General features: G+C 53.3%; 1 protein-coding gene and 1 long non-coding RNA gene across 2 annotated transcripts in view; one reads left to right on the plus strand and one right to left on the minus strand.

Moving 5' to 3' along the window:
* Positions 1–23,675, minus strand: part of LOC106020683 (adenylate cyclase 10) — a 168,434-nt gene that overhangs the window by 8,814 nt on the left and 135,945 nt on the right. Inside the window, 14 exon segments of the mRNA XM_072023737.1 lie at positions 14,030–14,137; positions 14,508–14,730; positions 14,978–15,029; positions 15,247–15,363; positions 15,366–15,578; positions 15,723–15,977; positions 16,546–16,677; positions 17,334–17,470; positions 19,425–19,708; positions 20,163–20,249; positions 20,557–20,749; positions 20,980–21,133; positions 21,866–21,918; positions 22,865–23,054. Coding sequence (XP_071879838.1) covers positions 14,030–14,137; positions 14,508–14,730; positions 14,978–15,029; positions 15,247–15,363; positions 15,366–15,578; positions 15,723–15,977; positions 16,546–16,677; positions 17,334–17,470; positions 19,425–19,708; positions 20,163–20,249; positions 20,557–20,749; positions 20,980–21,133; positions 21,866–21,918; positions 22,865–23,054 — 2,198 coding nt within the window.
* On the plus strand, positions 3,152–10,643 carry LOC139998724 (uncharacterized). Its single transcript, XR_011803501.1, has 2 exons — positions 3,152–3,274; positions 3,934–10,643. It is a non-coding gene; the product is annotated as an uncharacterized lncRNA (long non-coding RNA).

Genomic DNA, 23,675 nt, shown 5'->3' on the forward strand with positions numbered 1-23,675 from the left:
ACCCTTGGGACACTCAGTGAGGCATGTCTTCGCTCCTCCTTCTTCCCACAGGGGTTTGGAGGACATCTCTTCCCTGCTGAGAGGCTGGACATCATCCTCACAGCCCTTGAAGCTTTACAAGACTCCAGCATCCATGACAAGCAGGGGGCCTGCAGCGTGCTGGACGCAGCCTTGGAGGTCCCTGACTACTGGCTGACAGATGTAAGTGGCCTGTGGCCATGGCCCTGCCCTTGAGCTCTTCCAGGCGTGGTTCCTCTCTCCGTCCCTGCCTCCCTCCCTGCCTCCCTCGCACATCGGGGTCTCTTGGGCTCCAGAAGCCACCTGAAGCCAGCAGAGAGCAATGGAAGGGGCCAAAGTTTGAGTGGCAGCTGTGGCAATGGCTGCGGTCTGCTGGCAACACCATTCCCACTTTGTCCCCCAAGGTGCCAAAGACCATGGAGTGCATCAGGAGAAACCTGGACAGCATCCACACGGCATCGGCGCGGCAGTGCCTGGACTCCCTGCTTCTCGAGCTGACCAACATGATGTCCAGGGAAGAAGTCAAGAACCTGCTGCAGTTCTCTCCACCATGTGACAGGTCCTGGCCTTAACATCCTTGAGGGCTTGTTCCGCGTCGGGAGATGCACCTGGAGACTCTCTGCTTGCCTCACCAATGGCAAAGAGCAGGACATCCCCAAGGAGCACAGCCCTCCTTCCCACCAATGTGTTCCAGCCCTACTGGGCCAGCCAGGGCTGCAGCAGCCCAGCTGTCCAAGGCAGCCCAGAGTCCCCCTGCCCCCAGGGAACACCAGCTCAGCCCCCTCCTGCCTGCCCAGGCTGGGCCCTCAGTGCTCCCCAAGTCACAGGGGCTGCAGGACAGCCTGGGTCCTCTGGGGCTGGCCCAGTTTGTGGCCCTGCGGCTGAGGCAGCCTCACTGACAGAGTATTCTGGGCTTGCAGCACTGACCTGGCCATGTGGGAGGTGATCCTGGCCATGCCGCAGACCTTGGAGAAGATTTTAAACATCATGATGGAAGACTTGCTGCTGCGCAACTGGTGCACCGCAGTCACCGAAGACACCTGCATCCGTCGCTTGGCTGTGAGTTCCCAGATGAAACCTTGCTCCCAGCAGGGCTACGTGTGCCCCTTCAGGCACACAGGCACAGCCCTGTGCCCATCTACCCCCAAACTGCCAGCTCCCGCAGGACGTACGGACACATGGTCCCTGGGGCCGGCAAGCCCCCGTAGCTCCCCGCGCCTGGTGCCTCTTTGGTGCCAGCTGGCGCTGCCCCATCCCTGCCCAAAGGTGGGAGAAGAAGAGGCTGCAGGGGGCCCTGCCAGGCTCTCACTGCTCTTTCTTGCAGATGCTGGCCCAGAATCACTTTTATGTGGAGGACTTTGTTAACCCAGTGCACCTCCAGAGCTACCTGAGGCACCCAAGCCCAGAGATGCGTTTTTTGGTTCTGAAAGGGCTCTGCACCGTGTCAGAGAGCCCTGTGAAGGTGAGTGGGCCATCGTCAAGCAAAGCCATGTTGGCAGCCTGGGGCTTTGCTCTTCTGCCCTCCCGTCCCTCCCCGCTGCCACGAAGCAAGGCAGGAGGCTGGTGCTCAGGAACCAGAGCCCTTTGCCCAGGGTGGTCTCTCACTGCCTCACGGAAGGGAAATGGTGTCTTTCCTACAGGCAAGGAAAATTCAGGTCCTGCTGCCAGACATCCTGGAGGCCCTGCAGGACACCAACACAGATGTGGTGCTGAAGGCCCTGCTTGTGCTGAAAAACGTGATGGCTCATGTGGAGAGGTGGAAGGCCAGTGGCCTGGCTCTGCAGCTGGCTGAGAAGCTCCTGCCACTCTTTGACCACGTAAGTGTGCTGCGGGAGCCCGAGCCCTCAGCTGGGCCCCCTGTAATGAGGGCTGCCCTTCAGCCCGGCCCTGTGGGCAGCACTCAGGCAGGGCCTTCCCAGTCTCCTCGTCAGCCCAGGCGCTGGGGAGCTCTGCTTGGGCATGGCTGGTGCGGCTGGTGGCGAAAGTGGGGTGGCTGGCGGGCAGCCTGCGATGGCAACCGATTGCGTTGCCCTTCACGGGCACCAGGCCTTGCAGCTGCCCCTGAGCAGCTCCTCTGGGAAGGATCCAGCGCTGAAGCATCTCACAGTGCTGGGAGCTCCCTTCACATCAGCCACGCTAATGCTGAAATTCCTCCTGTCCTGCTCCCTGCCAGGCGTCCAGCCAGGTGCGGGAGCACTCCATCTGCCTCTTCCAAGCCGTGGTGGAGGCTGTGCTGCGGCAAAGGACGAAGAAAATGAAGAGGACAGTTCACAGGAGCCTTCTCCCACTCTGCTTTCATACGAGAGACCAGAGTGAGAGCGTAGCAAAGGTACAGATCTCAGAGCTGAGCAGTTATGTGGGCAAGGGTGTGCTGATGCCACAGGGTTGCTCTGGGGGATCTCTGGCCGTCAGCATGAGCTGCCTCCGATGGTGGCTGTCCCGTGGCCTTGCCTTGGCCACTGAACCCAGTGCACGCTGCCCCCCACCACAGCCTCCCCTAACGCGCTGGGAAAGGCTCGCAGCCCTGCCAAGAGGAGGGGACAGAGGGTCTCCTTCCCAAGGCTGTGCTGCTACCTCCCAACCTCTGCTGCTCCGCAGGCCTCTGGGGAAGCTCTCGCCGTGGCTGCAAAGTTTCTGCGACGCAAGGAGCTCAAGCGCTTGGCCCAGACAGAACAGACGTGGAGGATCGGGGAGTGCTTGGTAAGGACCCAACTTGGTTTGCCCCAGCTGGGCAAACGCGCCCGGCCAGAGCCCGCTGCCTGCAGCCGCATCCTCGCTCCCTTCCTGCCAGCACAGGGGCTCTTCTGCAGGCCCCTCTGCCCTCCCTGCCCCCAGGATGCTGGAGGAGACCCTGGAGAGGGTGTGCAAGCCCCGTGACCCTGCGTTCTCTCTCTCTCCAGCTGCAGCAGGACAGAGGCAGAGTAGAAGAATACCTGCAGCAGAGCCAGCCCTACCTGAAGGCCACTCAGACCAACTTGCGACTTGAGGCCGTCAGATTCATTGGTGAGCCCAGCCCCTGGGTCCCTCTTGGGGCAGCCTTTGGCAGCCCCAGGCACTGCCCTGTTGCCCCCAGAGCCCCCCGACTGGGCCCTTGCTCCAGGGTGCAGGAGGGGGCACAGCCTGGCTGGCCAGGCCAGGGGCTGCGCTGCTGGGAGCGTGCTGGGGAGCGGGGCTCTGATGGGATCTCTGTGTCTAGGTCTTGCTGCGCGCTACTGCGAGGACCAGAGCGAGGAGAAGCTGAATGAAATCCTCAGCGGTGAGTGAGGGCAGTGGGGGGTGTGCTAGGGCTGGGGGGACAGCGGCAGAGGCCCCCGTGCCTTGCCCTGCTCCAGGGAAATGCTTCGGGGCGGAGGAGCAATGCAGCCATAGGAACGAGGGAGAGGAGACGGGGTAGCCTGTGGTGTCAGGGAATGGCCTCCCAGCCTGGAGCTGGGCAGTGCCGCTGAAAGGGTTGAGTGTCCCTGAGGAAGAGTCAGGGGAAAGGGCAGTAAGGCTGACAGAAGGTGGGAGCCTGTTGTAGAGCACGCAACCAGGACGAAGAGGGAGATGAGACAGCCTACAAGCAGCTAGGAGCAGGGTCACGATTGCTAGCCCTTGCTCTCATGGGGAAGCACAATAGCGAGAGGAAAGAGTCCAGGAGATTCCTGGAGTGTGTGAATCCTCCCAAGGGATGGAGGCAGGTGGTGAGGGAACCAGCTTGTGAAGGTGCCCCACTTGACCTGTGGTGCGCAGGTGGGGAAGGACTGGTGGCTGCATTTGGGACATTGCTGAGCAGCAGCTTTCAACGGATTCCTTTGTCCCTCCTGCTCCTCCTGGCCTGGGGAAGAGTCGAGTGGGGCTGGCATGGTCTGCAGGGGATGCCTGGGGATCTCTGCAAGGAGTGGGTTTTCATCTCTGCTCTTCTTTCTTTTGCAGTCCTCCAGCCTTCAGAGAACGACCCGGAACCCATGGTCCGTTCCCTGGCAGTTCAAACCACCCTGATCCTGACGTCAATGCATAACGCAATGTCAGGACGGAGATTTCCACTGCTGTGTTGCTGCTGCTGCTAGCCCCGCAGCAGTCCTCAAAAGAGCAATATATATTTTAATAGAACTAGGTTGTTGTCTCGTTATTCCAGCAGCTCCTTCACAGTGACTCGGTGCCATGACGCTGAGCTAACTTGGAGGCCACCAAGGACGTCTTTTCCCTGGGCCCGGTGACTGCATGGCGCCTACTCAACCAGTGAAAGAGTCACAGAACCCTTGCGCTTGGAAAAGGGCCTTCAGCTCAAGTCCAAGTGTCAGCTAACACCACCAGGCCCACCACAAAACCACGGCCCTTAGCGCCAAGTCCACGCATTTCTTTAATAGCTCCAGGCCTGGGACTCCAGCAGTGCCCTGGGCAGCCGGTTCCACCCTTTGCATGAAGAAATTCTCCCTGACATCCCATCCTGTGAGTCCACCTGTGGTAGGTGCGCCCAGGTAGAAGAACTGCTCAGCCTCCTGGCAGAGCTTCGGGAGGAGGTGGGCAGGCTGAGGAGCACCAGGGAGTCGGAGAAGGTTGAACTGTACTCTGCCAGCCCTGGGACAGATGCGTCAGGCAGACACAGCAGAGGAAATGGAGGATCCCCTACCCTCTGGCCATCAGGCAGAAGGAGTGCATCTCAGTGACGAAGGGATGGAAGTTTAGATCTGCTCGGGGCAGCAGGCGAACCCCTCCTTGCCTACCTCACCTTCCTTTCAGGTGCCCTGAAACAACAGACTCTGGAAGTAATGGACACACAAACGATGATGTGCATGAAGGTCCATCCAGGTTGGAGGGGTTTTCTAGGGCAAGTCAGCCTTCCCCAGTATCACGACCACCTCCATCAAGAAGAAGAGAAGGGTTACTGTCATAAGTGACTCCCTTCTGAGCAGAACAGAGGGCCGCATATGCCGGCCTGACCCAACCCATGGAGAAGTCTGCTGCCTCCCAGGAGATCAGGGTAAAAGATGTTTCTAGAAAGCTCACTCGCCCCGTAAGGCCCTCTGAGCATCATCCATTATTGTTCTGTCCCCGGGGTTTTTCGGGGCCCGGTGGCAGTGCCGTCCCCTCTGTGTCCCCCTTCGCGCAGGTGATACCTCGGTGCTGGCCGGGCTGTACGGCCCCGCGGAGGTGCGGGGCTCAAAGGAGAGCCCCGAGAGGGTGACGCTGGAGGTGCTGCTGCGCCCCAAGTTGTGGCTGCCAGGTGGGGGCCGCCTGGGGGGGGGGGGGGGGGGGGGGGGCTCGGGAGGGAGATGGGGTCGGGGCCAGGCTCCGAGGGGCGTGGGGGGGGCCGAGGGGGTGGGGTCCGGGAGTGCTCTGAGGGGTCTGGGGGTGCTCAGAGGGCTTCAGGGGTGGTCAAAGAGCTCCCAAGTGATGTGGGAGTGCAGGGGAGAGCCCTAAGGAGGGCTCTGGGGGTGCTCAGAAGGCTCTGGGGGTGCTCAGGGGGCTCCCGAGGGACGTGGGGGTACCGGGGGGAGGGCCTGTGGAGAGCTCCAGAGGGGAGCCCCCTCCTTGGGGGCTATTTTGTGACACTTTGGGGACACTCTGGGGATAATTTGGGGACAATCTGGAGGCACATTGGGGACACCTTGGGGGCTATTTGGGGACACACCTTGGGAGCTATTTGGGGACACCCTGGGGACAATATGGGGACACTCTGGGGACGCACCTTGCAGGCCCTTGGTGACGTAGTGGATGTCGATGTTGTCACCCGTTATCACCCTGTGCCCCCCTCACTGGCGTGCAGCCCCCACTTGCAGAAGAGGCGGCACTGCAAGTATATATAATCCTCTATACCTAGAGGATTGGTTATCTACTTTGATCAATCAAATTTGATGTATGTGATGCTGCTGGGGATGATTGTTATACATTGTGTGGAACAATGAGTTGGGTGAAATATTCTAGATATGGGAGTCCAACAATTGCTAAAAACTTGTTTATAAATCTTGCAGAGAATATTGTGAAAGCATTCTCTTCTGGTTCAATTGGCCTTGGCCAAATCTGAAAACAAGACACGGATTAATGATACTCAAAAGAAGATGAGGGATTGTGATATATGGAGTGGTAATTCGTGTGGAGAAAATGGTTGATATTAATAAAGAAGGGGGAGATTTGGGAGTGTGGCCATGGGGCTTGGAAAGCCCTGTGGTTGAGATAAAATTAGACTCTTAACGAGGAGGCCATCAGGAATGTAAAAGAGTTTAGAGGGAACCAAGAAGGGTGATTCAGGAGACTCCATGCAGGCTTGGGTTTCTTGTTCTCCAGCCAGTAAGGCATGGAAGCTCCTGGGTGTTTGCTGTTGTTGTTACATTCAAAGTTGTTTGAGCAATGAAAAGTTGTTTTGAAAAGAACTGCTGTGGAGAGAAGGGGATAAGAGGGGAGCCTGCCCTCAAGAAAGAAGAAGAAAAAAAGGCAACACGATGAAGTTACATCAATAAAGAAGCAGGAAAAAGAAGTGAAGAGGAACAGGCTGGCAGAATGGAGACCAGGACGGGAACAGGCATTTTGATTGCCTCATGAAGATAGGTTCGGCCAAACTCAGCAAACTGCTCAGAGAAGCTCGTACTGGAAACAGGCGCGCCAGAGCTGGAGAGAAGCTCGAGCTGAGAGAAGTGGAGCCAGCACACAACTGCCCCTCGCTGCTAAGCAGCTGCGCATTATGGGGATTCATACGTCCTTAGGAACAAAGACTGTCCTGGTCACCTCACAGCTTATTCTCCTTATTAACAATCGGACAGTTTATGATCCTGAAACATGGGACCAAACTGAGGTCAAGGTGTGGGACTCTGCAACGAGAAACGACAAGGTTGCAGTGGGATTGCTCGGCACCTGGCGAGCAGTCTCTGAGGCCTTAAAGAGCCCTGTGGGACCACAGTCAGAAACGTGTGGTTTGCCAGACTGTGAGGGAGCCGCGGGCTCCTTTACTGCTCCTTCTGCCACGCCACCAGCCCCTCTGCTGCTACAGCCATCGAAGGCTTTTGCTGTTACGCCCATGGTGACCTGGACGTGCCTTTTGGCCCAGGCCCTATGGCCTTGAGAAGGAGCTGGATATGCTTGTCTTCGATTTGGGAAGAACGGGATCCAGAAGGCCTGAAGACCGAGTTGCTTGACAACATAAAGCAAGACATATTGTTCAAAAGGAATGGAAAACGGAGACTTGTTAGTAATCAAGAAAAGTGTTATAAGTTGCCCCCTTAATTAATTTTCAGAGAGCATTGCATTAATAATAGAAAGGAATGTATTGAGTAAGCAACAGCAAGCAAAACAGCGCTGCTTGGCTGCGGAGTCTCGGCTCCACCAACGGCACGCACCTCACCCCCGCCAGCATCCCTTTTTATATCTTGGTAATTCCGGGATTACACAGCACATCCTGGTATATTCTGCGACTGCGCGCACTGTTGCTAGGGGGTCATCTCTGTCCCTCTGGTGGTCGTGAAGATGAAGGCTGTAGTCTTCCTCGGCGTTGTGGTCCAACTTCTTTTTTTATTTGGTCATGTTGGCCCAGCGTGAGACAGGAAGGCAGGACGTTGATACACTAGTTTAACAACTTATCAGGAGATGGTTACATGAGCTTTGCAGCAGGGTCTTTGAACAAAAGAGGCAACTGAGATGCAGAAGGAGAGAAGGGGAGGGGGTTCTCTTTTTTGTTACATTAAGCAAAAGAATTTTCATAGTGTCTAGCCAAGCATTATACAGCTCCTTACTTCAGCAGGGAGTTTTCACAACTCCCGTTCCTCAAACAGAACTCCTTGTTTTTACAAAAGACAATGAACAAACATTTATTGTGTATTACAATCCCTCCTTTTTCTTTTAGTTACTCATTTTGTTCATTGAAGCTCTGCAATGCCTGGCTACTAAGAACTAATGTTTCCTCGATTCCTTCGCTGGTACTTATTGGCTCGTATCTGGCATGTATGAGCATTAAATGTGCCGCTTCTAAACATCCCTTTACAATCGCAATCAATTTATTAAAAATACATGGTCCAAAAGTTAGTGCTATTATTAATAACAACAAAGGTCCTGTTATTGTTGATAATAAAGTAGTAAGCTAAGGTGAATAATTAAACCAAGATTCATACCAGCTCCGTCGGGCTTCATTCTCCTGTTTCCTTTTTTTTTTTTTCCAACCCTTCCCTGGGTCTTGCCATTGTATTTCTTACCACTCCAGTGTGATCAGTATACATATAGCACTCCTCTTTCAGGGCTGCACACAGCCCGTCCTGTTGTAAAAAATACCAAATTTAATCCCCTACAATTTTGTAACACTACCTCTGAAAACGGCCTGATAGATTTTCCAGGGCCGAGATGAATTGTTCAATTTGGGTCAGGTCCTCGTCCACAGCAATGCGTAAGGAAGTAAATTCTTGATTTTGTTTAACCAATGAGGCTACCCTGGTCCCCACTCCAGCTCCTCCCAGGATTATTAGGGTGGCCAAAGTTAGAGCCGTGAACCGTTCCCGTCTTTCCAGATGATGCCTTGCCACTGTGTGCTGGGTATACATACAATCCTCAGGGTGGTATAGAATCCTTGGTATAATTATCACCTGTATACAAAAATCACAAGACGCATTAAAGAGTTTTAGTGATAGACAAGGAGTTATGCCCACTCACACACAAACACACCTAGCGTTGTTGGCTGGGATTAACCACTCGGCTGATTGTTTTCCATTCTCCATGATATTACATAGGTGACACTTCCCACTAGGAACTGTGCCCACACACCTACCACCTCCAGTGACTTGTGTTAGTGTTACCCTTATGTCTTTTCCCCAACTGCATTGTAGAGGGTTGTTCTCGTTTGTGTGGGAGGGCTCCACAGGATTCCCGATAGCATCATAATATGAAGGCCTTATACTAAAGCATAATCAACAGTGTTTTGTTACATTTGGGTTTGTTTTGTTTAATAATTGGTAGCTGGCATTCACGACCCCCCCATATGTTATTCTCAGCTATGTTATCATTCTCGGCTTTACCTGAGCTCGTAGGGCTGCCGAGGGTTGGCACTGAAGTATTTTCCGCAGGCTGGATTCCCTGGATATTTTCTGACAATACCTCATTTGGTCCTACTGCATGGGGCCTATCAGCATCCTCCTTTTTATTAGTACGAGTCCTCCCCTATCTGTTCTGTGTTTGTAAAATCTGACACCTCACATTTTTCCTAGTACCCAGCTAGTATCGTCAAAGTTTGTTATATATATAGAACCTTGCAAACTTTTTATTTCCATCGAAGGTTCCTGTATACCCTATACCATGCCCTCGCCACCTGTAACGGGGATCTGCTTGTTGGTTACAACCTTGCGGCCCATATCCCACTTGTAAAATTTTATCCCAACCAGCCCTGAGTGTTCAGTCTGTAGCAACGGTTTCACACCCCCGGTATGCACAGTAATACACGTTCGGGTAAATACAGTACCCCTTTCCTGGGTTAGAACTTGGGCAGAAATAAAATCCTGATCAGTTAAAGCATGGCTGCACTGACACCAGGTCACATAATGTGATGCAGAAACTGGGAGCACCCGCTGTCGTTGTTTGCTGGATGATGAATTAATTCTCCCATCTGATCAAGCTCCACTTAAAAGGCTGATGGGGATGCGCAGACCCATAGCTGACCAAAGCGATGATACTGACTCCCATGTATCGTAGGAGGTGGTCAGAGCCCATCTAAATTGTCGGCCCCTCAGTCCCCCACCGTTTTCACTTCTCTGCCTCGCTTGTCAGTTCGGTTGCAGCGAACTACAAGGTATCGGTTCTTCTTGGCAGCAGCAGTGTTCTTCAGGGGAACCTACTAGGGAGCCTTTGAAACAGGGCCTCCTCCCCTTCCCACGATACACAAATAATATAAAATACTTATCGAGTCCGTCTTAGTGTCAGCTTCAAGTCGTCAGGGCCTGGAGCTGCCTCCCATTTACCTTCCCAGATTGGGCCTTTCACACGGCTGGCATGCGTCCATCCTTTCTCCGCAGTTCGAACAGCCGTTTCTGTGGTAAGCAAAACAGCATAGGGGCCTTCCCCATCGTGGTGTTAAAGCAGTCTCTTTCCAAGTCTTAATTAGAATTGAGGGTGATCAAGTGGCAATTCCAACTCATAGGGCATACCATATAGCATTTCAAAAGGAGAAATTCCTACATTAGTTCTGGGCTGTGCCCATATGTTTAACAGTGCAAGAGGTAAGCATTTTACCCAAGAAGCCTTAGTTTCCAGCACAAGTTTTGTTAGTTGTTTCTTCATTTCACCATTCATTCGCTCTACCTTTCCAGAAGAGGAGGGGTGCCAGGGGCTGTGAAAATCCCACTCAATCTCTAAGGCCTGCTTTAATCCTTGCAGTAAAGCTTTACACCCATTCAGTCACGTGGTCAATTAGGACAAACAAGTAAGTCAGTAAAGTCTACCTGTATACTTTGGAAAGGTCTAAGCCCTGGCTCCCGTCCCCGTCTAGATAGGTTACAGAAGACCTTTTTATTTACCCTTTGACATATAGTAGTACATCCTCTGCATGTGTGCTTCCCTAAAGTATATATTCCTACACAGACGGCCAGAGAGCACTCCATTAATAACACTGTTATTCCAGTCTAACAATTTACTATTTGAATGCCCAATTTAATCATCAAATCCCTTCCCAACAAGTTAGTCCCTGCCTTGGATACATACAATAATTGCCCAGTGATCATTTTATCCCCTGGTCTCAGCTTGGTATTCCCCAAAAGTGGCACTGTTATCCCACTCCCTTCTACCCCCATCATAGTTAGGATTTCATTAGTTAAATTAATCCCTGATACTTTACAAGTCAGTAATGACTTAGCTGCCCCAGTGTATTGGGTTTGATGGCAAGGTTCGGGGGGTGTGAGGGGTGTGGGGGTGGGAAACTGCAATGGCAGCCCCCGTGAAGAAAAAAAAACACACAGAAACCTCCCCGTGGTTGATAAGGGACAATTTCATCTGGCCCTAAAGGGGCCCACTGCTGCCCAGAGCCTAGCCATAGCAACACAGTCCGTGACTCTGTGAGAGCACATCCACGAAAACAAACAAACAAAGAAACAAACAAAAACCTGCTGCTCAACAGCAGTTGGAAGAGCGAGAAACCCCCCCCACAGACACCAAAGTCAGTGCAGAAGGAGGGGGAGGAGGCGCTCCAGGCGCTGGAGCCGAAGCCCCCCTGTGGCCGCTGGAGAGGCCCCTGGTGGAGCAGGCTGTTCCCCCCTCCCCGATGCTTGGGAAACTGAACAAACACCACAGCAAATATGCAAATATACCAGAACTTCTAGACTGTTACTTAGATAATGCCTACATCACCTTTCCCTGCTCATTCAACTTCGAATACCTTTAACACCTTCAACAAGCCTTTTAACACTTCCTTTATCTTTCTCTAGCCTTTACTTTTCTAATGCCAACATCAAAGGCTCAGTCAGGGGCCAACTTAATTCTGTACCTTTTCCCTCCAAGATGCTGAAACAACATCAATATACAACATTTCATCCTGTTTTCCTTCTTTCCACAAAAACAACAGTGACTGTAATATGGTGTTATAATTAGTAGTTCCATTTAGGGGCCACTCTGCTCCATCCTCTAGTTTATAAAGTGGCCACCACTGATTACAATATTTGATAAGGGTTCTTTTACTCTCTGGACCCTCTCACCCCACTATATCCCTCCAATGTGTTAGTATACATCCTAGGGGGCTTTTCCTCGGGGTTTCTTTGCTTTGAACTTTTCCTATAGTAATCTACAGTGGTTAATATTCCACCGTTTTCCTAGAAGCTCTTTACTAGTCAATCCCAATCCCCCCAAAATCCACAATATATAAATACACAAGTAAAATCAGACCACTGTAAATTAACTGCCTGTAGACAATTACACTGGGAACATTTAAACCTGATGAGCCGATAATATGCCTGGGCAAATTTTGTTCCCTTAGACATACACCTCAATGGCAGTTCTTATAGTTACATCTTTACATATTAACATATGTGTAAAAGAACACTTTAACAAAAATGCCCGGGCTTTTATATATACAATATACAATGTGCAGTTATTATTCCAGTTAGAATTATTCCTCAGCAGCTGCAAACATTATGCCAGTTGCCACTAAAGCTCGCTTACCCTCCTCCAGCCAAAACTTCCCCTGCCTCAGCTTAACACCTTTCCCACGGGTCCTATCACTGGTGATTACGGAGAATAGGTCACCAGCCTCTCCACTCCCCCTCGCAAGGAAGTTGTAGACTGCGATGAGGTCCCCCCTCAACCTCCTCTTCTCCAGGCTGAACAGGCCCAGCGCCCTCAGCCGCTCCTCATATGTCTTCCCCTCTAGGCCTTTCCACCCTCATCCAAGTCCACAACTCCTCCAAGTTTGGTGTCGTCGGCAAATTTGCTCAAAACACCTTCTCGTCCTACATCCAAATCATTTATAAAAACTTTGAAGAGGACTGGCCCTAGAATGGAGCCTTGAGGGACCCCACTAGTGACCATCCGCCAGCCAGATGTGGCCCCATTTACCACAACCCTTTGAGCCCTGCCCGTCAGCCAGTTGCTCACCCATCGTATGATGCTTTTGTTAAGTTGTATGCTGGGCATTTTGTCCAGTAGGATCCTACGGGAAACCGTGTCAAAAGCTTTGCTGAACTCCAAAAAGATCACATCAGCTGGTTTCCCTTGATCAACTAGATGGGTGACTTTATCATAAAAGGATATCAAATTTGTTAGGCAGCACCTACCCCTCATGAACCCATGGTGGCTGGGACCAATGACTGCATTGTCCCCCAGGTGCGCTTCAATAACTTCAAGGATCATCTTCTCCATAATTTTACCAGGCACTGACGTGAGACTGACAGGCCTGTAATTGCTAGGGTCTTCTTTCTTATTACACTTCTTGAAAATTGGCACGACATTTGCCAGCTTCCAGTGTACTGGGACCTCTCCAGATTCCCAAGTGCGTTGAGAAATAATTGAGAGAGGTCCTGCAATGACGTCAGCCAGCTCTTTAAGCACCCTGGGATGAATCCAATCCGGACCCATGGAGTTGCACGGATCCATGTGGAGCACTAAATCCCGCACATGTTCAGGGGCGGTTGGGTGCCCAGCTCAGGGCACCCTGGGTCCCAAAGCCCATCATCGATGTTGAAGATGGAGGCGAAGAAGGCATTAAACGCGTCTGCTTTGCCTATGTCATTGTCTGTGAGGAGACCTTCCCCAACAAGTAGCTTGTTTTCTTTGGTTCTCCTTTTTTGATGGATACCCATCAATGCTTTCTTTGGTTCTCCTTTTTCTATTCACATATCTAAAAAAAACTTTTTTATTGTCTCCCAGAGACATGGCCAGCTTCAACTCTAGTTGGGCTTTGGCCACACGAATTTTCTCCCTACAAACCGCAATAGCATCCCTGTATTCCTTCCTCGTCGCCTGACCCTCCTTCCAGCAGCCGTACACTTTCTTTTTTCACCTAAGCTCCAGTAGAAGATCCCTGGTCAGCCAGGCCGGCCTTCTGCCCCGCCTGCCTGACTTGCGATATTTTGGAATTGCCTGATCTTGTGCTTTTAGGAGGCAGTGCTTAAAGAATGACCAGCACTGATGGATGCCAATGCCTTCAAAAGCAGCTTCCCAGGGGACCTTGCTGACTACTTCCCTGAGCAGCCTGAAGTCTGCTTTCCCCATATCTAGGGCCGAAGTTTGGTGGCAGTTTTCCTTCTGTAACCATGAATTTTAAACCTTATCACTTCATAGTCACCACTTGGCCACCAATGGCCACCACCCTGAAACCTTTCCCACAGAGACATGACAAAGGCTCCGGAGCATGTCTGAGGGAATCGCTTTTTCAGAAGGCTCAGCGCCTGCCTGGTCGTTTTCTTGGCCAGCCCCACGCATCCTAGATTATAGCAGACCTGCACAGGAAGAGGAAGCCATGCAGACATGGACCGCTTTCCCAAGCCTCTCCTCCTGCAGAGGCTGCAGAAACGTACAGGGGGCTGGCCATAGCAGGGACACCCCCTGCAAGAAGGGCATCACCCTGCCGCTTTACCTCCGCTTTGAGGCTGAAGAAGGTCGCCTTCTCAAAGCAGTCTAACACAGTTGCTGTCTTCCCCATGGAGTTCCTCAGGACCTCTGCTTCGCTGAGCTTCATAAGGGCCTTTGAGCAAGCACACAGGCAGCAGGTGAGCATCGGTGCAGAGCCCCCAGCTAGCTCCACCCTTCCCTCTTGCCTCCTGTGGCACCTGCCTTAGGAGGGCCCGCATCTCCCCATGTGATCCCTGCCCTAGCACAGTGCCCCGTGGGCTCAGAGCTCAGGCACTAAGGGAGCCTTCAGACTGCCTCCCAGGTAACGCAGCTTGTGCTGATGGGCCTGCTTCAGTGCCCCGCGTCTCTTGCTGTGGGAGAGGCAAAGCGCAGGAAACAGTCCGGCTCTGCCCCCACTGTTTCTTTTGGGAGGCCCCTCAGCGGGCATGTCCTGTTGCAGTGGACTCCAGGTGCAGTGCATGCTGGCAAGCAAGGTCACTCACCATGTAGCTGTTGGAGACGTGCAGGTAGGCAGCCGCACACTCCAGCAGGTAGTAGAAGGCTCGGGAAGCATTGCCTGTTGCCACATAGTGGCGAGCCAAAGGCACAAGCACTGATTCAATGACGGCTTCGCATTTGCAGGAACGCTTGCCACCGTCCTTCTCTTTGGTCCTGCTGGGCTGCGCAGTTGTCCATTTGCCCTCTGGTGGAAACCGCTCTGACGCTCTGGTCAGAGGCAGGTTGCCAGGAAAAGAAGAGAGCAAAGAGCAGATGAGCATCACCTGAGATGACCCTGCTCTCCCTACGGGTAGCGACAAAACCCTATTTCCTGCTGTCTCATCCCAGCTCCCACCCCACAGCCAGCCTCCTCCTCCCAAAGCTGGAGTCCCAGCCAGCAGCCAAATGGCAGAGCTCCATCTGTCTCCTCTGGAGCTCGCTCGTTTCCACAATCATTAGAACCTTGTCTCCTCACCTGAACTCCTCCTCCGAGAAAGCCTGCTGCGGCTGCAGGGCATTTGCACTACCTGGGAAGAGGAGAGCGTGTCAATGGACTCCCCACGTAGCCCGGGCTAAGAGCTGCAGGCTTGCAAGGGTCCTGCCGAGCAGACCCAGGGCACAAGAGCTGCGGTGATCGTCCTCGTCCCCTGGCTTATCCCTGGTGCTGGGGACCCGGTGGGCCCCAGCCTGCATGGGCCTGGACTTCCAGAAGGAGGGGGCTCCGCAGCAGGGCACACAGCCTACCTTCAGGGATGTGAGTCCTGTCCTTCTTCAGCTGTTCTCCAGCGAGCACCAAGGCCTCCCAGCTGTGCCAGTCATCCTCGTCAGCAGAGCCCTGGCAGTTTTCCCCGTCCTGGGGACGGCGAAGCGGTGGAAGGCCACAAAGTCCCCTCCGTGGCAGCTCCGGCATTTGTGCGCGTGCTTCTCCAGGAAGGCAGCACACTTGCGCTGCGTGCTGGCCCTCTGTCTCTTGGGCCACAGCTCGTAGGCTGCCTCCTGCAGCAGTGGGGCACAAAAGGCCAGAACGCCAGCCTGCTGCTCCGTGGTCTCCTTGCTTGTAGACGGCCTCTCCACCCCTGCAAGGCAATGGATGGTGGCCTCAGCCAGAGTGGTAGAGACATTCCCAACAGCCGCTGGGAATTTCCCTCTGCACAAAGCTGGTGGGGGAAGGCCTCCTTCAGCTACAGCGCTCCTGGGTCTACCTTACTGCCACCACTTACCGCTCCCTGCCTGCTGAGAGGTGGCCGGCCCCTCTCGAGCATCTTGGATGTCTCTGGGCACCCCTGTGTCCTTCAGCCACTTAAGGATGTTGTCGCTCACCAGCCCGTCCAACCAATAATTCATGTGCTGCCTGGTACAAGTGGGAAGGATGTGAGCCAGCAGCTGGGTGGTAAACACTGGCCCTATGATGGCTGCAAACTTCAAAACCATCTGCTTCTGCAGCGTGATCCGGTCCAGCTCAGCCAGTGCAATCTCTGTCAAGAAGAAGCAAAACGTCTCTCTCTTTTGTGTCCTGGAGCCTGAGCTTGGAGAGGCTGGACAGTTCCATCACAGGAAACAGGATAGACTTTGGCCTCTCTTCCTCAAGATGGCACCTGCTGGGCAATTGGAGCCCAGGGAAATGTCTTCAAGATGGCTCCACTCCTCTTGCAACCACAGGCCACAAGGTCCAGGGATAAGAGCTCCTCCACCAAGGATGGGGAGGGCACGATCCTGCGGGTACATGCGACCCGTGATGTGACCTGCCAGAGCTGAACTAGGCTGATGCCCAGCAGCGCACACAGAGAGCAGAGAGCGCTTTCAGCACCTCAGAGCTGGACTTGGAGCTCCCCACAACTGCTGTGGGCCTCACAGCTGGCCCACAGCCCGGAGGGGGACATCTGTGCCCTTAAGCACAGGGCTCTGTCTGTTCAGACCAGAGTCGCTTTCCTGGCAGGGCCCCCCAGGCTGAGAGGGTGCTTCTGCAGCATGCCGATGCCCATCCCCTCTCTCACGTGCACGCCAGGAAAGGACCCCAGCACAGCCGCGAACTCAGCCCCTCACCTTTCAAGGCGGCCGGCAGCACAGTGTTCTCCAGGCTGACGTCTGCTCTGATGGTGCAGACCCTGCCACTGTTATTCCCAGCACTGGAGCTTGAGGTGGCTGAGACAATGAGTGAAGTCTCGACTGCAGAAGCTGGGAAGAGAGAGAGAGAGCATGAACAAGGTGGGGCAAGTCCAACCTGTCACGGTTGGGTGCACTTCATGGCCCGCACCGAATGCGGTCAGTGAGCAGGGCAAACCGGTTTCCACTGCAATGGTTTTGTCTGCATTGCCCTTGCAACTCTTTTTCTGCCTTCGGACCTGCTGCCCAGCTGTACTGACTGAATATCCCGCAACAGAACACAGCGGTTGCTACCTTTGACAGCGCTCCCTCCCACAGCCAGGGAAATTGCCAGTGATAATCCAAAAGGCAAAGCCCGTGCAGGCTGTCCCCAGGGCAACAGCACTCTGCTTGGCATTGCTCTTACAATTACTGCTCTTGCGTTACTGCCAAGCTCCTCAGTTCCCAGCGCCTTTGCGGGCATTTCTGGTTTTGGATTACACTTTCCCAGGTCTGACCCTCTCCTGCAGAAGGGCTTTCTTTTCGAGGGAGCTGGTGGCTTGCCGAGGTGACAGCAAGGTGTGCAGGAGCCCACACCTCAGCCAGATCAAGTTCTGTCCTGCTGCCAGATCGGACTCTGCCCAGAGTCACTGGAAAGCCACAGGACACGGTCGTGTGTGTGTGTGTGTGGGGGGGGGGGGGGGGTGACGTGCAACAGCATCTAGCCAGTCCGCAACAAGAGTGCTTACCGATCAAGCCCTCCCAGTTGTCCTCTACTTTTTTGTCCTGCCTCCCAGTGCTGAACAAGAGCATGTTGTTGCGACGCAGGCAGTGCAGCAGTTCCTCACAGTAATATGGGATGCCAGAGCTTCTTTGGATCAGGAACCTAGGCAGGATGTCGTGTTAAAGGGGTGTAGCTGATTAACCGTTACGGGCCCGGTTGGATTCAGAGTACTGAACCAGTCGGACATTCACCAAAACTGGGGGTCCGTTCGGACATTCACCAAAAACGTAATAACCGCCTGGGGGTCCACTCAGACATTCACCAAAAACGTATTAACCACCTGGGGGGTCCGTTCAGACATTCACCAAAAATGCATTAACCGTCTGGGGGTCTGGTTAGATTCAGAACACTGAACTATCACGGATAACCACCCTCACCCTAGTTGCATTAATGAGAGCTATCACAATGCAATCAAGTATGGTTTATTACAGCAACAGATAATCAGGTTCTTTTGGATTGCCGGTGATAGTGACTATCTGCAAAAGCAAGCTAGTTTGCATGAAATACACAGGTGTTATAGGTGTTACAGATGTTATACAGGTGTTGTAGGTGTTACAGATGTTACAGATGTTATAGATGTTATAGATGTTATAAGTGTTACAGATGTTATAGGTGTTACAGGTGCGCAGCCTAGAAATAAACACGTTAAAAGGATCAAAGACTCTATAGAGATTTATAAGCAAATATTCAGATCTCACCCAAAGGCGTCCCAATGGGGGGGGAAGAGAGGCTCAGCCCGTCGACTGATCCCAGGAGTCAGGAGGTCCTAAGGATGCTGTATGTCCTCGGGATGGTATCTCCCCTGACGATGGTATCTTCCCTAACATCCCCTCTCTCTTGGGCCAATTTATATTATTTTCTATCTTTTAGGTGGAGCTTGAGTGGCTCTAGTCAAGCATATCTTAGTTATGATTGGTGTAAAGTTTTCCCGTCTCCGTTTAAAGTAATAGGCTCCGAGAAATTCAGAGCGCATGCTCAGTGAGGGGTGGTCGCACCTTGGAGGCGGGTAGCTTTTGGGATGGAGGTGTGTTTTGGTATTATAATGATATTATAATGAGCAAAAAGTACACTAGGGTACAGCATTTGTCAAAACATGACAGGTCTTTGGCTTAGGGTGGCAAAAAGTGCAGCTTTGTGCACAAGAACAATCGAGGCCCCACCTGATTACAGAGCGTAGCCGTGGTGTCTCCACTCCACCCTACGCTCCGTGGTGTTCCTTAGAGCTAGCACACCAAGTTTCCCCAGCGCGATAGCATCTAAGGTTGGGAGCCTAGGGAATGCTCAGATAATGCAGTTATGCCCTACCCTGAAAGCCTCTTCAATGCTGTACCTTTTCCTTAAAAGTGTGAATGTTAGTTTTATTTTCCTAGTTACTTCAGGCATTTACACCACACAGGAGCAGACCCAGCAGTGACCAACACCAGGGAAGTATGATGCAACACAGTTCTGATGGGCGAGTGGCGAGTCACTCAGGCCTCACAGGGTAACCAGCCTCTTTGTCACAGCTACGGCTCACTTCAGAAGGGGGCGGTCCTCCCACTGGCTTGGGCGTTTGGGACCCCTGACCCTACACTGTTTGCTGGAGTCTGTGGGGAAATGGTCGTGGGCAATGTCCAAAGCACAACACAGCAAGCCTGATCTTCCCTGTCCTCAGGAGCCCAGATCTGCTCTGGCAGCTGGCTGGACCCCCTGCTCCTGGGAATCCCTACTGCAGCCTGGCTACATTGGTCAAAGCCTTTTTGACACCTCAGCCACACTGAGGCTTGGGTACCCATCTCCCTCTGCTCTCCTCTCTCCTCTTCTCTCCCTTTTCCTCCCTGCCTTGCCCTCCCTCCTCTGCAACAGCAAAGGGCTGTCACTGCCCACGTGCTGCGTCCTGGGAGCTGCCTATTCTTAGCTCACACCTGCTGTGGTGGTTCTTAATGAGAAACCCAGGTCCTTGCTGGAGTCAAGGATGCTGCCAGAAGGCCCTGTGCTTCCTTTCCTGCGGGGCGACTTCCTTCTGTGGCAGCATAGGTCCAACCCCTCCGGAAGAGCTCCGTGGCCTGCAACATACCTTGCTAGATCCCTGGGGATGCTGACCACTCCAAGGTCCTGGCAGACTTTCTGCACCACAGCTGCAGGTTTCAGCTCTTCCAGATGAAGACAGCTGATTCTCTGGGATGTTGTGCTGTCTGCTGCAGCTTTGAAAAAGCTCTCCGTTCTCTCGTGGCCAGGAGCTAAGCTCATCACCATAAAGAGCGTGACGCTTTGGAGCACGGGCCACATGACAGTCCAGGAGGCAGGGTCGATGAAGTGGGCGTTGTCGATGACAAATATGCCAAATTCTCCTCCAAGGGTCTGAAAAAAGCAGATGGTTCTGCGTGGAGTCTGGCGGATTCTCAAGCATCCTCTAGGGGAGGAGATGTAGCCTCTCTCCGGAGACGGAGAATACTCAGAAGTCTCTCCCCAGCCGCTTCCCTCTTCAGAAGCTTACTGGCTTTTCATTTCCGCGAGACTTTAAGGCCTCCTCGAATATCACTTGCCCTTCTGAAGAAGGGAGCTTGGGCAAAGGAATGCAGAAGGCGTCAATCCTCCTCCAGGGCACATAGCCTCCAACTTAACAGGAGGCGAGCTACGACGAGGCATATGGGGAGGGCGTGAGAGGGGCTTCTGGGAGGAGGGGCTCCTGGGCCCCGAAGGGCGGTGACCCTGGCACATCGTCCTGCTGCCCACTCAGGCTGTTCTGATGTGGAGCCTGCAGCGGGCAGGGTTGTTTTCTTTCCCTGACCCAGGCAGAAGGAGGAACGCTCACCTTCTGTAGCACTTTCCTACAAGTCTTCTGCAACTCCCTTTTCATTTGAAGGTCACGCATCTGGCGAACCTTGTCTGAGATGGCAAACTGGACAGGAAAGCAGAGTCAGAAAGAAACATCATCCTGGGACCAGGCATGCCTATCCACCAAGCTAGATGGCAGAGCAAAGCGCCTCTGCTTTTGCATGAGGTCAGCGCAAGCCTCTCTTCACTGGCCTTTCCAGGGTGCTGACCAAGACACCTGGCACATGCACAGGACATGAAGTCACCACAGACAAGGAGCCTCCCTGGACCCAGGAATCAGAACGGGGTGCTATGAGCACTGCAACTCCCAGCCCAGCAGAACACCCAAACAACCACCAGACTACCTCAGGAGGCCTCCCTCTCGCTCTCACCTTGACGAGGAAAATGTTGTTGAGGAGGCAGTATCTGCTCTCTTCTATCACCCCTTGGAGCTTGGCCTGCAGGGTGCGCTGCCAGTCCTCGCATGTTTCACCTGCCTGCAGTCCCAGGGCCCTGGCCACCAGCATACGGATGGCAGAGAAGGGCTGCCTCATGTTGGCCTCGGTCAGTTCCATGGTGACAACCCTGCGGTGCAAAAGCAAAAGGCACTTGAGCTGCAGAAAAGGCCCCCAGTAGCCCACGCCTGCCAAGACAGGAGAGTTAGAGACGCACGCTGCCTGGTTCTTACTGCAAAGGAACACAGGGTGCACAGTCCCGGGGGTGGGGGCGGAGGGCCAGGCACAGGGCAGAGGCATCGCAGTCTTCCACGAACGTCAGGGGACGGGCATGGGAAGGGTCTCAAAAAACCCACTTACCTGTGCCCAGCGGCCTGGCCCAGAAAGGCCAGCTCAGTAAGTAAGCGGCTCTTTACAGAGCCCAGAATGCCTGCGTACGCCAGGATGCGCGGCTGTCCCAAAGTCTCGTAGGCCTTCAAGCTGCGTTCAAAGAGGTCAATCTCCACCTCCCGACCTGTGAAGACCAACCAGGAAACAAGCTGTTGCAGCATGCTGAAAAGCAGGGCAGCATTCCCTTTTGCTGGCACGGCGGCTTCCCTCCACCACGTCAGCAAGCCTGCCTACACCCAGGCCTCCTTCCAAGCCCCTCAGCTCAGCTTTGGCACCACTGCCTTCCTTAGAGCTCTAACAGAGCCGCCTGCCCACTGGCCACACGGCGCAGCTTGTAGGAGCTCTTTCCCCTCCGCTTCTCCTCCCACAGGCAACGAGATTCAGCCAGCTGGACGCAGCTCCCCACACTGATCCAGCCCAAGACTGGAGGGCACACTTGGAGACACTGCAGGCAGCTGCGCCCAAAAGGCATGCCAAACATCTCACTGCACCCTGAGCCCCAGAGCTCTTGCCAGCACCCTGTAGCTAAGGTGGTGTCTTTGGGCCTGTTGTGGTTTTGGCTGCGATACAGCTCCTTGTCTTCACAGGAGCTTGGAGTGTGCTGTGATGTGGTGGACTTGCCACCAAAGGAACGCCAAGAACACACTGAACTCTTGCCGAGCAGTGCTGGCACAGTGTCAAGGCCTCTGCAGTTTCTCATGCTGCGCCACTAGCCAGCAGGCTAGAGGAGGGAGGAAGGGAGGGAGGGGGCTGTGTGGGGCTCAGCTGCCTACCGGGGTTAACCTCCAGCAAGGCGCACCGCTTTGGGCAAAGGGAAGCAGCTGGGGTTCTGAAGAGCGAGGACTTCTCTACCTACCCAGCAAGGGGCCACAGTCCGACCTCCTCTTGGTACGATCCGTGTCAAAGATGCTAGAAGCGGGAGAAGACAAAACATGAGTTTCACTTAGTTGGTCAGAAGCCAGGGAATATAGAGCCTGCTGTGTTAGGGGAGGAGACCCTCCGCAGGTAACTGCTTTTCTTTCCAGCAGCATGCTGTCCGGAGCATGCTCCCAGGCCAACATTTGAGTGGACATGCCAGGACAGCTTCAAGCACAAAGAAGGCCAGCAGCCATGGCGGGACAGCAGAAGGTGTTGGGAGTCCCTTGCCAGAGGTCAAAACCAAAGAAAGCCCAGATGGGGCAAAGAAGCCAGGGTGTGCTGTTGGCTAGGTAGACTGCTTTGCCACCCTGGACAAGCAAAAGAAGCCTCTTGGAAAGGAGGACCTGTGTCACTTAGTGGCTCAGGACAACAAGCACCTGGCACCTTTGGCTCAAGTCTTTTGATAGTTTTCAAGAGACAGCAACGTTAACATCCAAAAGGTCCTCCAACCCTGGCCCGGAGGGACAGCTGAGAACTGAACAGGCAGACAGGAGGAAGAGTGGCCCAGTGGCCCACCTTTCCCCAAGGCGACATGACTGACCCAAAGCTTCCTGCCCAGAAGGAGCTGGGAAAAAAAATCCTCCCTGCAACAGAATGACCTCTGCCTTAGCCTTGCACATAGTGAAGCAAACACAGGGCAGGGAACCCAGCGGAAAGCCGCTTGGAAAAAGCCTGCATGGCTAGCGTGCGTCTCCAAAGCCAGGACAACCTTCCGCACCCCACTGGCGTCACTCACAGCTCTCTTAGCAGCAGGAGACACAAGGGCAGAAGGGCACAAAGCAGACCCATGCCAGGCCTTTGGATCTTCTTGGCCACAGGGAAGGGATTTCTGTGGGAGGCCAGGCTGGTCTCTTGCTGCACAGCTCCTCTTTACCGGTCAAGGTTGCACCCTTGGCTTCCCTTGTGGCCCCATCCAGATGGCTCGGAAGACACTCACCACTTGTCAGTGATCCCCACATATTGATAGACAGGGCCGGGATCTGTAACACCTTTCAACGCTGTCTTCGGCAACTCCTTGAAGAGGTAACTGGGCAGGCAAGAAGCCTTGTAGGTGTCTTCATCACAGGACACCAGCCTGGGGTAGTGCACCATCAAGCGGGCACCCAAATTCGCCTTATGGCCAATCACTGCCATGGAGAGAGAACACATTGACATGGTTAGGAAAGCAGCCTTGCCCCACCCTTCAAGGCCAAGGGCTACTTCCCCTTGTTGTCCATAGGTGCATGCCTAGTGCACTGCACCAATGAGCACACAAAGCGAAGATCTTTTAATTAAGTAATTCATTATATAAATATATATATATATTATATAATAAAATAATTTATTATATAACTCTGCAGAGTCAGGTGCTTGGCGATCTTCCGCAAAGCCAGCACACCTCTGACTTAAATCACTGTTACTTATACACAGCAAACTTGTGAAAGTTATCTCTTTGGGTACTTTTGATTGGCTATTACAGCTCACCTAACTTATGTCTCCTGAGTTTGCACATTACAGAGAAAGAGTGGGGGCTGGGGAAGCAGGGACACACCAAATCCCACATTAGCATACGTTAGCATTTTGATGGGTACGATTTTTAATACGTTTACGACCCTTAATGAGCAAAAGGTTACTACAGATTAGTCTGGAGCTGTTGTTCTCCTCCTTGTTTTCACCTTTTGTCCCTTATCTCCCTTGCTTCTGCTAGCTCAAGGCTACCTGTCTCTCTGTTCCCTTATTCTCTCACCTAAAAGACTATACAAGCTATA

The sequence above is a fragment of the Anas platyrhynchos genome, chromosome 15 (assembly GCF_047663525.1).
Source record: "Anas platyrhynchos isolate ZD024472 breed Pekin duck chromosome 15, IASCAAS_PekinDuck_T2T, whole genome shotgun sequence".
Classification (NCBI taxonomy): Eukaryota; Metazoa; Chordata; class Aves; order Anseriformes; family Anatidae; genus Anas; species Anas platyrhynchos.